Genomic DNA, 12500 nt, shown 5'->3' with positions numbered 1-12500 from the left:
TCCAGTCCAATCACAGTCTATAAATAATGACAGCTCCAAATGTTTGGGTTCAGAAACAGACAAACTGTCGCTGACATAAACAGCTGGAGTTCCTGAACGCTCTGGAGTCACTGAAGTACTCTGGAGTCACTGAAGTACTCTGGAGTCACTGAAGTACTCTAGAGTTCCACACTTCCACTGCACTGTGTGATCGGACAGCATCATCCACCTCCTACTGTCGTCGGTTGCCGTGACAACAGGCAGAGGGGCCAGACCGGACCCTTTGGTGGGTCGGACCGGACCCTTTGGTGGGCCGGTTTGGGCCCATAGGCCACATGTCCTGGCTCAGTTGTCCTGGTGCTGTTTGGTCCGTGGGCTGGTTCCTGGTTCTGCCTCTCCATGTTGGTCCGTGTTCTGTCAGAACCTCTGGGGAACCGGTACCGGTACCGTGTGTCTGTGACCTCATTGTGCCGCTGCTGTCGGAGTTAATCTGATGTCGTTGTGTTTGCTGGGCTGACGCTCCATACCACAGATTTCCTTTCTGATCCGATGCAGAGTAAAATTCTGGCTGGTATCAGTGATACTGATCTGATACCGATACTTAGTACAAATACACTTAATGTCTGGAAAATCGAATGTAAAAAAATAGTGTTTTTCAAATCATAACTAAAATACAAGACATGAGAGTAATGACTGTTTAATTATTCAGAACTATTATAAAAATGCCAACTTTCATATAAATTCACTTCACATGAAGGTGTTAAAATGAAACATAAATATGAAACATGTGACACTTGGACAGAACCTTCCAACGTGGACACTTTGATTCTTTCACTAGTTTGAGTTCAGACCGACAGCATGTGGACAGTTTTCTCCTTTAGTCTGTTGTGTTTTCTGCTCTGAACAGACTGAGGCACAGGTACTGACACCAGTGGGACACCGCACACACCGACACAGGCGCAAGAACAAGTAGTTCCACCAATCACCTATCATTTTAGACATGGTTCTGTTCTGGTCCACATGGTTCTGTTCTGGTCCACATGGTTCTGTTCTGGTTTATATGGTTCTGTTGTGGTCCACATGGTTCTGTTCTGGTCCACATGGTTCTGTTCTGGTTTATATGGTTCTGTTGTGGTCCACATGGCTCTGTTGTGGTCCACATGGTTCTGTTGTGGTCCACATGGCTCTGTTGTGGTCCACATGGCTCTGTTCTGGTCCGCATGGCTCTGTTGTGGTCCACATAGTTCTGTTGTGGTCCACATGGCTCTGTTGTGGTCCACATGGTTCTGTTCTGGTCCGCATGGCTCTGTTGTGGTCCACATAGCTCTGTTCTGGTTTATATGGTTCTGTTGTGGTCCACATGGCTCTGTTGTGGTCCACATGGCTCTGCTGTGGTCCACATAGCTCTGTTCTGGTTTATATGGTTCTGTTGTGGTCCACATGGCTCTGTTGTGGTCCACATGGTTCTGTTGTGGTCCACATGGCTCTGTTGTGGTCCACATGGCTCTGTTGTGGTCCACATAGCTCTGTTCTGGTTTATATGGTTCTGTTGTGGTCCACATGGCTCTGTTGTGGTCCACATGGTTCTGTTGTGGTCCACATGGCTCTGTTGTGGTCCACATGGCTCTGTTGTGGTCCACATAGCTCTGTTCTGGTTTATATGGTTCTGTTGTGGTCCACATGGTTCTGTTGTGGTCCACATGGCTCTGTTGTGGTCCACATGGTTCTGTTGTGGTCCACATGGCTCTGTTGTGGTCCACATGGCTCTGCTGTGGTCCACATGGCTCTGTTGTGGTCCACATGGCTCTGTTGTGGTCCACATGGCTCTGTTGTGGTCCACATGGCTCTGTTGTGGTCCACAACGCTCTGCTGTGGTCCACATGGCTCTGTTGTGGTCCACATGGCTCTGTTGTGGTCCACATGGCTCTGTTCTGGTCCACATGGTTCTGCTGTGGTCCACATGGCTCTGTTGTGGTCCACATGGTTCTGTTGTGGTCCACATGGCTCTGTTGTGGTCCACATGGCTCTGTTCTGGTCCACATAGTTCTGTTGTGGTCCACATGGTTCTGTTGTGGTCCACATGGCTCTGTTGTGGTCCACATGGCTCTGCTGTGGTCCACATGGCTCTGTTGTGGTCCACATGGCTCTGCTGTGGTCCACATGGCTCTGTTCTGGTCCACATGGTTCTGCTGTGGTCCACATGGCTCTGTTGTGGTCCACATGGTTCTGTTGTGGTCCACATGGCTCTGTTGTGGTCCACATGGCTCTGCTGTGGTCCACATGGCTCTGTTGTGGTCCACATGGCTCTGTTCTGGTCCACATGGTTCTGCTGTGGTCCACATGGCTCTGTTGTGGTCCACATGGTTCTGTTGTGGTCCACATGGCTCTGTTCTGGTCCACATAGTTCTGTTGTGGTCCACATGGCTCTGTTGTGGTCCACATGGCTCTGTTGTGGTCCACATGGTTCTGTTGTGGTCCACATGGCTCTGTTGTGGTCCACATGGCTCTGCTGTGGCTGTTGTTAAAGCAGACCTTCATTAACCTTTATAAACTTACAGACACATGGCGGCTGTTGAAGTGTGTGTGTTTTGTGTTGAAGTGTGTGTGTTTCCAGTTGAAGTGTGTGTGTGTTTCCAGTTGAAGTGTGTGTGTGTTTTGTGTTGAAGTGTGTGTCTCCAGTAGAAGTGTGTATTGGTGCTGGTCTGGGGGTCCACTCCAGCCTGGGTTCTGAGGGGCCTTCTTCACACGGGGCCTTTGTCCTCCTGCTGCTCGTTGTCATCTGCTGCTCTTCATCTGATCACCATCCGGCGAACAGCTGACGGTCAAGAGGTTTACCGCAGGAGGCCCCGCCCACACGTACGTCCCATTGGCTGAACAGTTGACGTTCAAGAGGCACCTCCGCTGTTTACCACAGGAGGCCCCGCCCACCCGTAGGTCCCATTGGCCGACACAGCGGCCCATAAATAGGCATGTCCTCCTGTGTGTGTGTCAGACTGAGGCTGGACTCTGACGGTCCACATCCTGGACCCGTCCTCTGCTGGACTCTGACGGTCCACATCCTGGACCTGTCCTCTGCTGGACTCTGACGGTCCACATCCTGGACCCGTCCTCTGCTGGACTCTGACGGTCCACATCCTGGACCTGTCCTCTGCTGGACTCTGACGGTCCACATCCTGGACCCGTCCTCTGCTGGACTCTGACGGTCCACATCCTGGACCCGTCCTCTGCTGGACTCTGACGGTCCACATCCTGGACCCGTCCTCTGCTGAACTCTGACGGTCCACATCCTGGACCCGTCCTTTGCTGGACTCTGACGGTCCACATACTGGACCCGTCCTCTGCTGGACTCTGACGGTCCACATACTGGACCCGTCCTCTGCTGAACTCTGACGGTCCACATCCTGGACCCGTCCTTTGCTGGACTCTGACGGTCCACATACTGGACCCGTCCTCTGCTGGACTCTGACGGTCCACATACTGGACCCGTCCTTTGCTGGACTCTGACGGTCCACATCCTGGACCTGTCCTCTGACCCCCCAAAGCTGACCCAGTAGGGTTTACTGCATCTGAGGGACACCATGGTAAAGAGTGTGTGTGTGTGTGTGTGTGTGTGTCTTTGTGTGTGTGTGTCTGTGTGTGTGTGTCTGTGTGTGTGTGTTTGTCTGTGTGTGTGTCTGTGTGTGTGTGTGTGTGTGTCTGTGCGTGTCTTTGTGGGTGTGTCTTTGTGTGTGTGTGTGTGTGTGTGTGTGTCTGTGTGTGTGTCTGTGTGTGTCTTTGTGGGTGTGTCTTTGTGTGTGTGTGTGTCTGTGTGTGTGTGTGTGTGTGTGTGTCTGTGTGTCTGTGTGTGTGTGTCTGTGTGTGTGTGTGTGTCTGTGTGTGTGTGTGTTTGTTAAATGGACTCAGTGCTCCTTCTCCATCCTCTTTCTCATGTGTTTTGTTTCTTTCTCTCTGTCCTTTGTCCCCTGCTGTGCTGTCCTCTGGTGTCCTCTTCTGTCCTCTTCTGTCCTCTGGTGACCTCTGGTGTCCTCTGGTGTCCTCTGGTGACCTCTGGTGTCCTCTGGTGACCTCTGGTGTCCTCTGGTGACCTCTGGTGACCTCTGGTGTCCTCTTCTGTCCTCTGGTGTCCTCTGGTGTCCTCTTCTGTCCTCTTCTGTCCTCTGGTGTCCTCTGGTGTCCTCTGGTGACCTCTGCTGTCCTCTGGTGACCTCTGGTGTCCTCTTCTGTCCTCTTCTGTCCTCTGGTGTCCTCTGGTGTCCTCTGGTGACCTCTGGTGTCCTCTTCTGTCCTCTGGTGACCTCTGGTGACCTCTGGTGACCTCTGGTGACCTCTGGTGTCCTCTGGTGACCTCTGGTGACCTCTGGTGTCCTCCTCAGAACCCGGCGTCCTGGAGGGACCTGGACGACGCCCACTCCACCCCCTCAGTGGGCACCCCGGGCCCGTCCAGTGGGGGACACGTGTCCCAGAGTGGAGACAACACCAGTGACCTGGGTAAGTCCTGTTCCATATCAAAGCAGGGACTGACCTCTGACCTCTGGGGGCGGGGTCATGCAGGTTTAAGGCTGATCTGACCCTTTGAAGGTCCAGGTTTAGGACGGTTACACATGAAACTGATCCAGCAGAATTTTCCCCTGGTGTCCCAGATAAAAACAGAGGAGGGTGGAGAAGGAGTCCTTTATGTTCTGTTATTACAGGAAATACAAGAGGAAACTGCTTTAACTGATTTGATCTGATTTATTTATGTATTTGCGAACATGCAAAGAAACAAAATAAAACAAAATAAAACATTTAAACGAACAGAATCTATCTTCAGCACATACAAGTCTGAATTTTGCAAAAGGAGTAGGAAGAAGAATAAACTGATTAAATCCAAGCCCTCAGTGCTTCTACACCTTTATCACTAACTGAATACAAGAATCAAACTATACTATTATCTTAATTTTAGCATCGAACCACAACAAATCCATCCTGCAGTAAGTGAATTAAACACAGCAGTCTGTTCATGTCAGTGCAGTCACACAAACAGACTCAACAGTTCAACTGTTTTCTTCACTAATTCCAGCAGATTTATCAGTTCAACATCATCCAGAAACAAACAGGACTCAGTGTCTTTATTAAATACTGGACCTCTCAACAATCATATTTTTATATATGTTTTTTTAAACTGAATTGTGTTTGATATTTGTTTTATCTCCACACAGTTTTCCTCCACAGGTGGTCATACAGAAACTTTGGAACCTAGTGTGTACTTTATGAATCTGTAAATTTAATTTTCCCTTAAATCAGAGCCTCCCTCTCTTTCACTAAACATTTCCTGAATATTCCCCTGCAGTCAGTTATTCTTTGCTTTATACATTATTTGAATAGTTTTGAATTCCACAAGGTCAATGAGTTTTACAGTTTTAGACAAAGGTAAAATAGTGGATTTGTGTGTTCACCAAAACCAACATTGTGAACGATTCTTACAGCTCTTTTTTAATTCTGACAGTTCAATACAAATGTCCGACTGACTTGAAAATGGTTCAAATTTGTGCTGAAGCTGAAGCTCGTGTTCGAGTTGAGTTTGAACGTCATGTGTCTGACACTTAACGCTCTTTCAACTGTCATGTGACCTGTAGACCTGTGCAGGTTTTGTCCACGTCCAGTAAGTTTTTAAACCAGTTCAGTGGTGGTTTTACACCAGTGGGTCACATGACAGACACAGCTCCGCCAATACGGACAAGGATGGATCCAGCTGGGTTCCCATGACCCTCAGAAATACACAAATATAAACCTGGTCACGGAAACACCGAAATGTCGCAAAAACTGTCAAAGATCGCAAAAAAGTGTTTCCGTTCTCATGAGGTGGTTTTTAGTCATTTGCATATTTTAGTATAGTGGACCAGTGGACTGTAAACCCATGGAGTGGTTTAGTCCTGTTCATGTGGTCCCGCTGGTTTGGTCCCGGTGGTTTAGTCCTGTTCGTGTGGTCCCGCTGGTTTGGTCCCGGTGGTTTAGTCCTGTTCGTGTGGTCCCGGTGGTTTAGTCCTGTTCGTGTGGTCCCGGTGGTTTAGTCCTGTTCAATGTGGTCCCGGTGGTTTAGTCCTGTTCGTGTGGTCCCGGTGGTTTAGGTCCTGTTCGTGTGTCCCGCTGGTTTAGGATCCTGTTCATGTGGTCTTGGTGGTTTAGTCCTGGTCATGTGTGTCCTGGTGGTTTAGTCCTGGTCATGTGGTCCCGCTGGTTAGTCCTGTTCATGTGGTCTTGGTGGTTTAGTACTGTTCATGTGGTCCTTGGTGGTTTAGTCCTGTTCATGTGGTCCCGCTGGTTTAGTCCTGTTCATGTGGTCTTGGTGTTTTAGTACTGTTCATGTGGTCTTGGTGGTGTTAGTCCTGGTCATGTGGTCCTGGTGGTTTAGTCCTGGTCATGTGGTCCTGGTGGTTTAGTCACTGTTCATGTGGTCCTGGTGGTTTAGTCCTGGTCATGTGGTCCTGGTGGTTTAGTCCTGGTCATGTGGTCCTGGTGGTTTAGTCCTGGTCATGTGGTCCTGGTGGTTTAGTCCTGGTCATGTGGCCTTGGTGGTTTAGTCCTGTTCATGTGGTCTTGGTGGTTTAGTCCTGGTCATGTGGTCCTGGTGGTTTAGTCCTGGTCATGTTGTCCTGGTGGTTTAGTCCTGGTCATGTGGTCCTGGTGGTCTGTGTGGTTCAGACCAATTCAGACATTTTTTAAATCATTCATTGAATTAAATTTCCAAATTGACTCCATTTTGTTTTAATTAGTGAAAAGTGTTTTGGGATTCATTTTGGGGGAGGGGCCATAATTTAGGATTATTTCATATGTTGGTGTATTCAAGTTCACATAGGGAAAGGGTCCCACAGCTACAGGATATATATATATATATATATATATATATATATATATATATATATATATATATATATATATATATATATGTATATATACATATGTATATATATATATGTGTGTGTGTGTGTATATATATATATATATATATATATATATATATATATATATATATATATATATATGGTGTTTGAAGGCAGTTTGATTGTAAATCATGATGTTAGAGGACAGTGGAATTGTAATCTGAGTATTTGTCAGATGCTGGTGGACACAGAGGATGTAAACACACACACACACACACACACTCTTAGTTTTTCGTAGCCTGTTAAGGATGTACAGGTAATTAAAGCAGCTGTTAACAGACTGTTTAACAGTCGGTGTGCACACCCGGGGGGGGGGGGGTGGGGGGGGGCAGTAGTTCTGCTAAACCCCGCTGGTATCCGGGCCCTGGTCCCTGATGCGTCCCGTCCTCGGTCTTCTCCTGTGATGGCTGACGTGCTAATTGGAGGCTAAAAGGGTTTTATGGCCTGTTTGTGTTTTTGTGCTCTGGGCCTGAAGTAAAAATAGAATGAGTTCAAAACAACTGAAGCATCAGGCATCAATGAGCAGAACAATGGGAGGATGCTCTGGAAGACCACAGGCCCTGAACGCACCGTCAGACACAGGAGGAGGCAGGCCCTGAACGCACCATCAAACACAGGAGGAGGCAGGCCCTGAACGCACCATCAAACACAGTAGGAGCCAGACCATGAACGCACCATCAAACACAGTAGGAGCCAGACCATGAACACACTGTCAAATACAGTAGGCGCCGGACCATGAACGCACCGTCAAACACAGGAGGAGCCAGACCATGAACACACCGTCAAACACAGTAGGCGCCGGACCATGAACGCACCATCAAACACAGGAGGAGCCGGACCATGAACGCACCATCAAACACAGTAGGCGCCAGACCATGAACACACTGTCAAACACAGGAGGAGCCAGACCATGAACGCACCATCAAACACAGTAGGCGCCGGACCATGAACGCACCATCAAACACAGGAGGAGCCGGACCATGAACGCACCATCAAACACAGTAGGCGCCAGACCATGAACGCACCATCAAACACAGGAGGAGCCAGACCATGAACGCACCATCAAACACATGAGGAGCCGGACCATGAACGCACCATCAAACACAGGAGGAGCCGGACCATGAACGCACCATCAAACACAGGGGGCGCCGGACCATGAACGCACCATCAAACACAGGAGGAGCCGGACCATGAACGCACCGTCAAACACAGGAGGAGCCAGACCATGAACACACCGTCAAACACAGTAGGCGCCGGACCATGAACGCACCATCAAACACAGGAGGAGCCGGACCATGAACGCACCATCAAACACAGTAGGCGCCAGACCATGAACACACTGTCAAACACAGGAGGAGCCAGACCATGAACGCACCGTCAAACACAGTAGGCGCCGGACCATGAACGCACCATCAAACACAGGAGGAGCCGGACCATGAACGCACCATCAAACACAGTAGGCGCCAGACCATGAACGCACCATCAAACACAGGAGGAGCCAGACCATGAACGCACCATCAAACACAGGAGGAGCCGGACCATGAACGCACCATCAAACACAGGAGGAGCCGGACCATGAACGCACCATCAAACACAGGGGGCGCCGGACCATGAACGCACCATCAAACACAGGAGGAGCCGGACCATGAACGCACCATCAAACACAGGGGGCGCCGGACCATGAACGCACCGTCAAACACAGGAGGCGCCGGACCCTGAACGCACCGTCAAACACAGGGGGCGCCGGACCATGAACGCACCGTCAAACACAGGAGGAGCCAGACCATGAACGCACCATCAAACACAGGAGGAGCCAGACCATGAACGCACCATCAAACACAGGGGGCGCCGGACCATGAACGCACTATCAAACACAGGGTGCGCCGGACCATGAACGCACCATCAAACACAGGAGGCACCGGACCATGAACGCACCATCAAACACAGGAGGCACCGGACCATGAACGCACCATCAAACACAGGAGGAGCCAGACCATGAACGCACCATCAAACACAGGAGAAGCCAGACCATGAACGCACCATCAAACACAGGAGGAGCCAGACCATGAACGCACCATCAAACACACTGGAGGAGCCAGACCATGAACGCACCATCAAACACACTGGAGGAGCCAGACCATGAATGCACCATCAAACACACTGGAGGAGCTAGACCATGAATGCACCATCAACCACACTGGAGGAGCCACTCTAAGTCCACAGGACCACTGAAGACCAGCTCCACTGGGTCCACCTGAGTCCACCCGACCACTGAAGACCAGCTCCACTGGGTCCCCCATCAGGGACACCAGGGGCTGCCTGTCCACTAACCCTAACCTGAACCCACTCAGGCCACAGTGGACCTGCTCCTGTGGGCCTATTAATCCACAGTGTGTGTGTGTGTGTGGGGCCCAGGGTCTGTGACCTTTTGACCTGAGAGGGAAGGACTAGAGGATGGGCCTCGACCAGGACCCCCTTGGACATGGGCCTGGACGAGGACCCCATGGACATGGGTCTGACTGATCCAAATGTGGGTCAAACCTCAGACTCCCATACCTGTACATGGAACCTGTCTGTAACAGTGTCCCTGGGGGGTTAGTTAGTCCTTTTGTGCATGTTTGTCTGTTAACTCACTAAACACCATTAAAATGGTCTGATGTTGTGTTTAGAGGAGGACAGAGGTGACTGAGGCCTTTTGTGAACATCAGACAGGAAGTAGCTGTAGTGGGATAGCAGAAGCCCCACCTCCTCTGCGGTCTGCTCAGACCTTTTAAAAGTCACTGCCATCAGGGAGCGCTAACTTGGTGGTGAAGGGGTTTGTATGGCCGGTCAACCACAGGCGGGGGTGGGGGGGGGGGGGTGGTGTTAACTGTGTGGTTGAGGGTTTGGATCCAGTCTCTGCTGCAGTGCATCTACATCATGTTGACTGTTAGGGCTGTGTATGAACAAGAATCTGGAGATACGACACAAATCACAATACTAGAGTTACCATACAGTATATCATGATAGTGTTAAAAAGGCAATTTTTTTGTTTGTTTCTTTTTATTAAATGATTATTTCCTTGAAGAATTGAATTCCAGCAGAAATCTGCACAAATCCTAAACACATTTGTATTTGATCCCAACAGGATCTAATGTTCTATCACCAAATGTTCAAACTGTGTTCAAACTGGAATTGTGTTTTCCAGACATTCCAGTTTCAGATCCTGTTCAAATGTTCAGATTCTATTAGTTCACAACTAACATCAGAACAGGATCTGAGTTCAATCCAAACAAAGGAACGAACATTATTGAATAAAAGAGTGTGAAATAAGAATAAGTAAAATATTAACAAAAAAGAAAAACAAAAAAACTAAAATGAACCTCCACAATATCTGCATTTGAATAAATACCTAAAAATATCCATACAGTACTTTTTAATATCGGTACAGTATTGTGAAATGAAATATCACAATATAATGCAGAACAGATATTTTCTAACAGCCCTGTTGACTGTGTGGTTGAGGGTGTGAATCCAGGCTCTGCTGCGGTGCATCCTCAGCCTGTTGATATGCACAGAGGTCTGTGTTTGATGCCCCCCCCCAGGGCTCTGCTGCTGACCACAGCTAAAGGGATGGAGCTGTCACAAGAACGTTTGGAAAGGACCTGGGGGGGGGTGGGGGCGGGCCTTCAAATGTCCATCACACAAAGCCACATCAGACCAAAGGCGGTGGAAGTGGGCGGGAACATTCCTGTGTTCACATGTGAAGGGGGGGAACAGGAAGTGGTGCATGTTTTTGTCACAGCTGAGGGACGTGATGAGGCGGAGGCACTGACACGCCGATGACATCACAGCTCAGATGACGCTGTGGGCTAGTGGCTCGTTAGCGTGTGTCATGTTGTGTGTTCCACGGAAGGGAACAGAGGATGAGAACATGTGGAGAAGGAAAGGACGGAAGGACTGTGTTCTGTTTGGACTGAATCTGTTTTAAATGGAGTTCAGAGGACAGGTGACTTATGCCACGTTTCCACCAGCTCGACTCGGCTCGACTCGACTCGGTATTCCTGGAGAGCGTTTCCATTACAAGATACAACCCACTTTACAGTACCTGGTCGTCATAGTGATGCAGCGCGTTACTTCCGTGTCGTCTGTTCAGAGTTGCTGATAAACTCACTCGTTGCGTGTTGTCTCGTCTGAATTTTTACATCGGCCACCACAGACTGAATGTCCTGGACCGACCATGGTGGAGTTTTGGGCTGGTATGTGGGTTAATGTACCGCTGTATTTACTGTCCACTTCCACATCTGTTGTTTGTAAAAGGGCGGGTCACAGAGAAAACTGTCTGACCAATCAGTGGTCTGCAGTGTGTACACGTCACGTTTTAGTATCTGGTTCCCAGTCCTGGAACCTCAGCAGAGGTGGTACCAAAAAAGTAGTACTGGGTACCAGATTCCAGGTCCTTTTTTCATAACGGAAACGCAAAAAAGGCCGAGCCGAGTCGAGTCGATACCACGTAGTGGAAACGGGGCATTAGAGCAGACGCTGTCAGTCTTGTTAGGAGGAGGGGGGGGGGGCGTGTCCACAGCAGTCTGCAGTTCAGCGTCTCTGATTACACACACACTGAGCAAATGTCCAGAAATGGTTGTTTAGGTCAAATGTATTTAAATGAGCATTACTCGTTTGTAAAGCCTGGAAAAAGTGTCAGATATGTTTGTTTAAGTGGGTCAGTACTTTGTTCTGTTCACATCCACTGTGTCTACTGTCTGGTATTAGATTTTTGGTTTGTGTTTATGGTGTCTTATAAACCCATGGAAGGGCTGAGCATGTTTATATGCAAGACACAAGAATAAAAACATTCATTCATTCATTCTGTCCATAAACGGTCATCTGTCAGGACTCAGTTTACCTGTGAATCTGACACACAGAGCCTTTAAGAAGAACAGGACACAAACCAGGACTGATTCTGATCTGGAATAGGCAGGTAACATTAGGGGGAGGGTTCAAGGTGTGGAGGGGGGGTTCCTTCAGAGGGGACGGCTCACTTCCCTATTTCAGTCTGAACAGTGACAGATGTCCCTGGTCCACCAGTCCTGTGTCTACTGGTTCTTTGTAGAAGTACAGTAGATGGAAGATGGAACCAGACTAAGAAGAACCTCATATGCTGCATTTCCACTACATGGTACCGACTCGACTCGACTCCTCGACTCGACTCGACTCGTCCTTTATGCATTTCCGTTACGAAAAAGGACCTGGAATCTGGTACCTGGTACTAGTTTTTTGGGGTGTATTCACACCAGGAAAGTCCGATAGTTCACTTGCTTTGGTCCGGACCAAATTTTTTTTTTTTTTTTTTTAATTTGGTGCGGTTCGTATTCACACTGTACATTTTTGTAAGTGGACCAAAATCTGTAAACAAAACCACGTGTGCTGAGGTCGTTCATCCATTGGACAGAAATGAGCAGTGTCCATTAAAGCGCTCAGTCCAAAGTGAAAGGACAGAATCACGGAAATTTTGCTGTTTTTGTTATCGTCATAGTGGTTTTTACAGATGCAGATGTCTGCACAAGTGTTTGTGCAGCAAGAGCGTTTGATGCAACGTCAGGTTTACAGTATTGTAGAATT

At 48.8% G+C, this 12500-nt stretch overlaps 1 protein-coding gene across 1 annotated transcript in view; it reads left to right on the top strand.

The window, feature by feature from the left end:
• Positions 1 to 4530, top strand: part of LOC115415974 (homeobox protein Meis2-like) — a gene marked incomplete at its 3' end in the record, with an annotated part of 10135 nt that extends 5605 nt beyond the window's left edge. The window contains exon 7 of the mRNA XM_030129654.1: positions 4353 to 4530. Within this exon, the coding sequence (XP_029985514.1) occupies positions 4353 to 4530 (178 nt within the window). The remainder of the gene's footprint in view (positions 1 to 4352) is intronic.
• Between the last annotated feature and the right edge of the window lie 7970 nt (positions 4531 to 12500).

This window comes from Sphaeramia orbicularis, unplaced genomic scaffold (genome assembly GCF_902148855.1).
Source record: "Sphaeramia orbicularis unplaced genomic scaffold, fSphaOr1.1, whole genome shotgun sequence".
NCBI classification, from domain to species: domain Eukaryota; kingdom Metazoa; phylum Chordata; class Actinopteri; order Kurtiformes; family Apogonidae; genus Sphaeramia; species Sphaeramia orbicularis.
The sequence above is the reverse complement of the archived record's forward strand: the minus strand, read 5'-3'. Positions and strand labels throughout refer to the sequence as shown.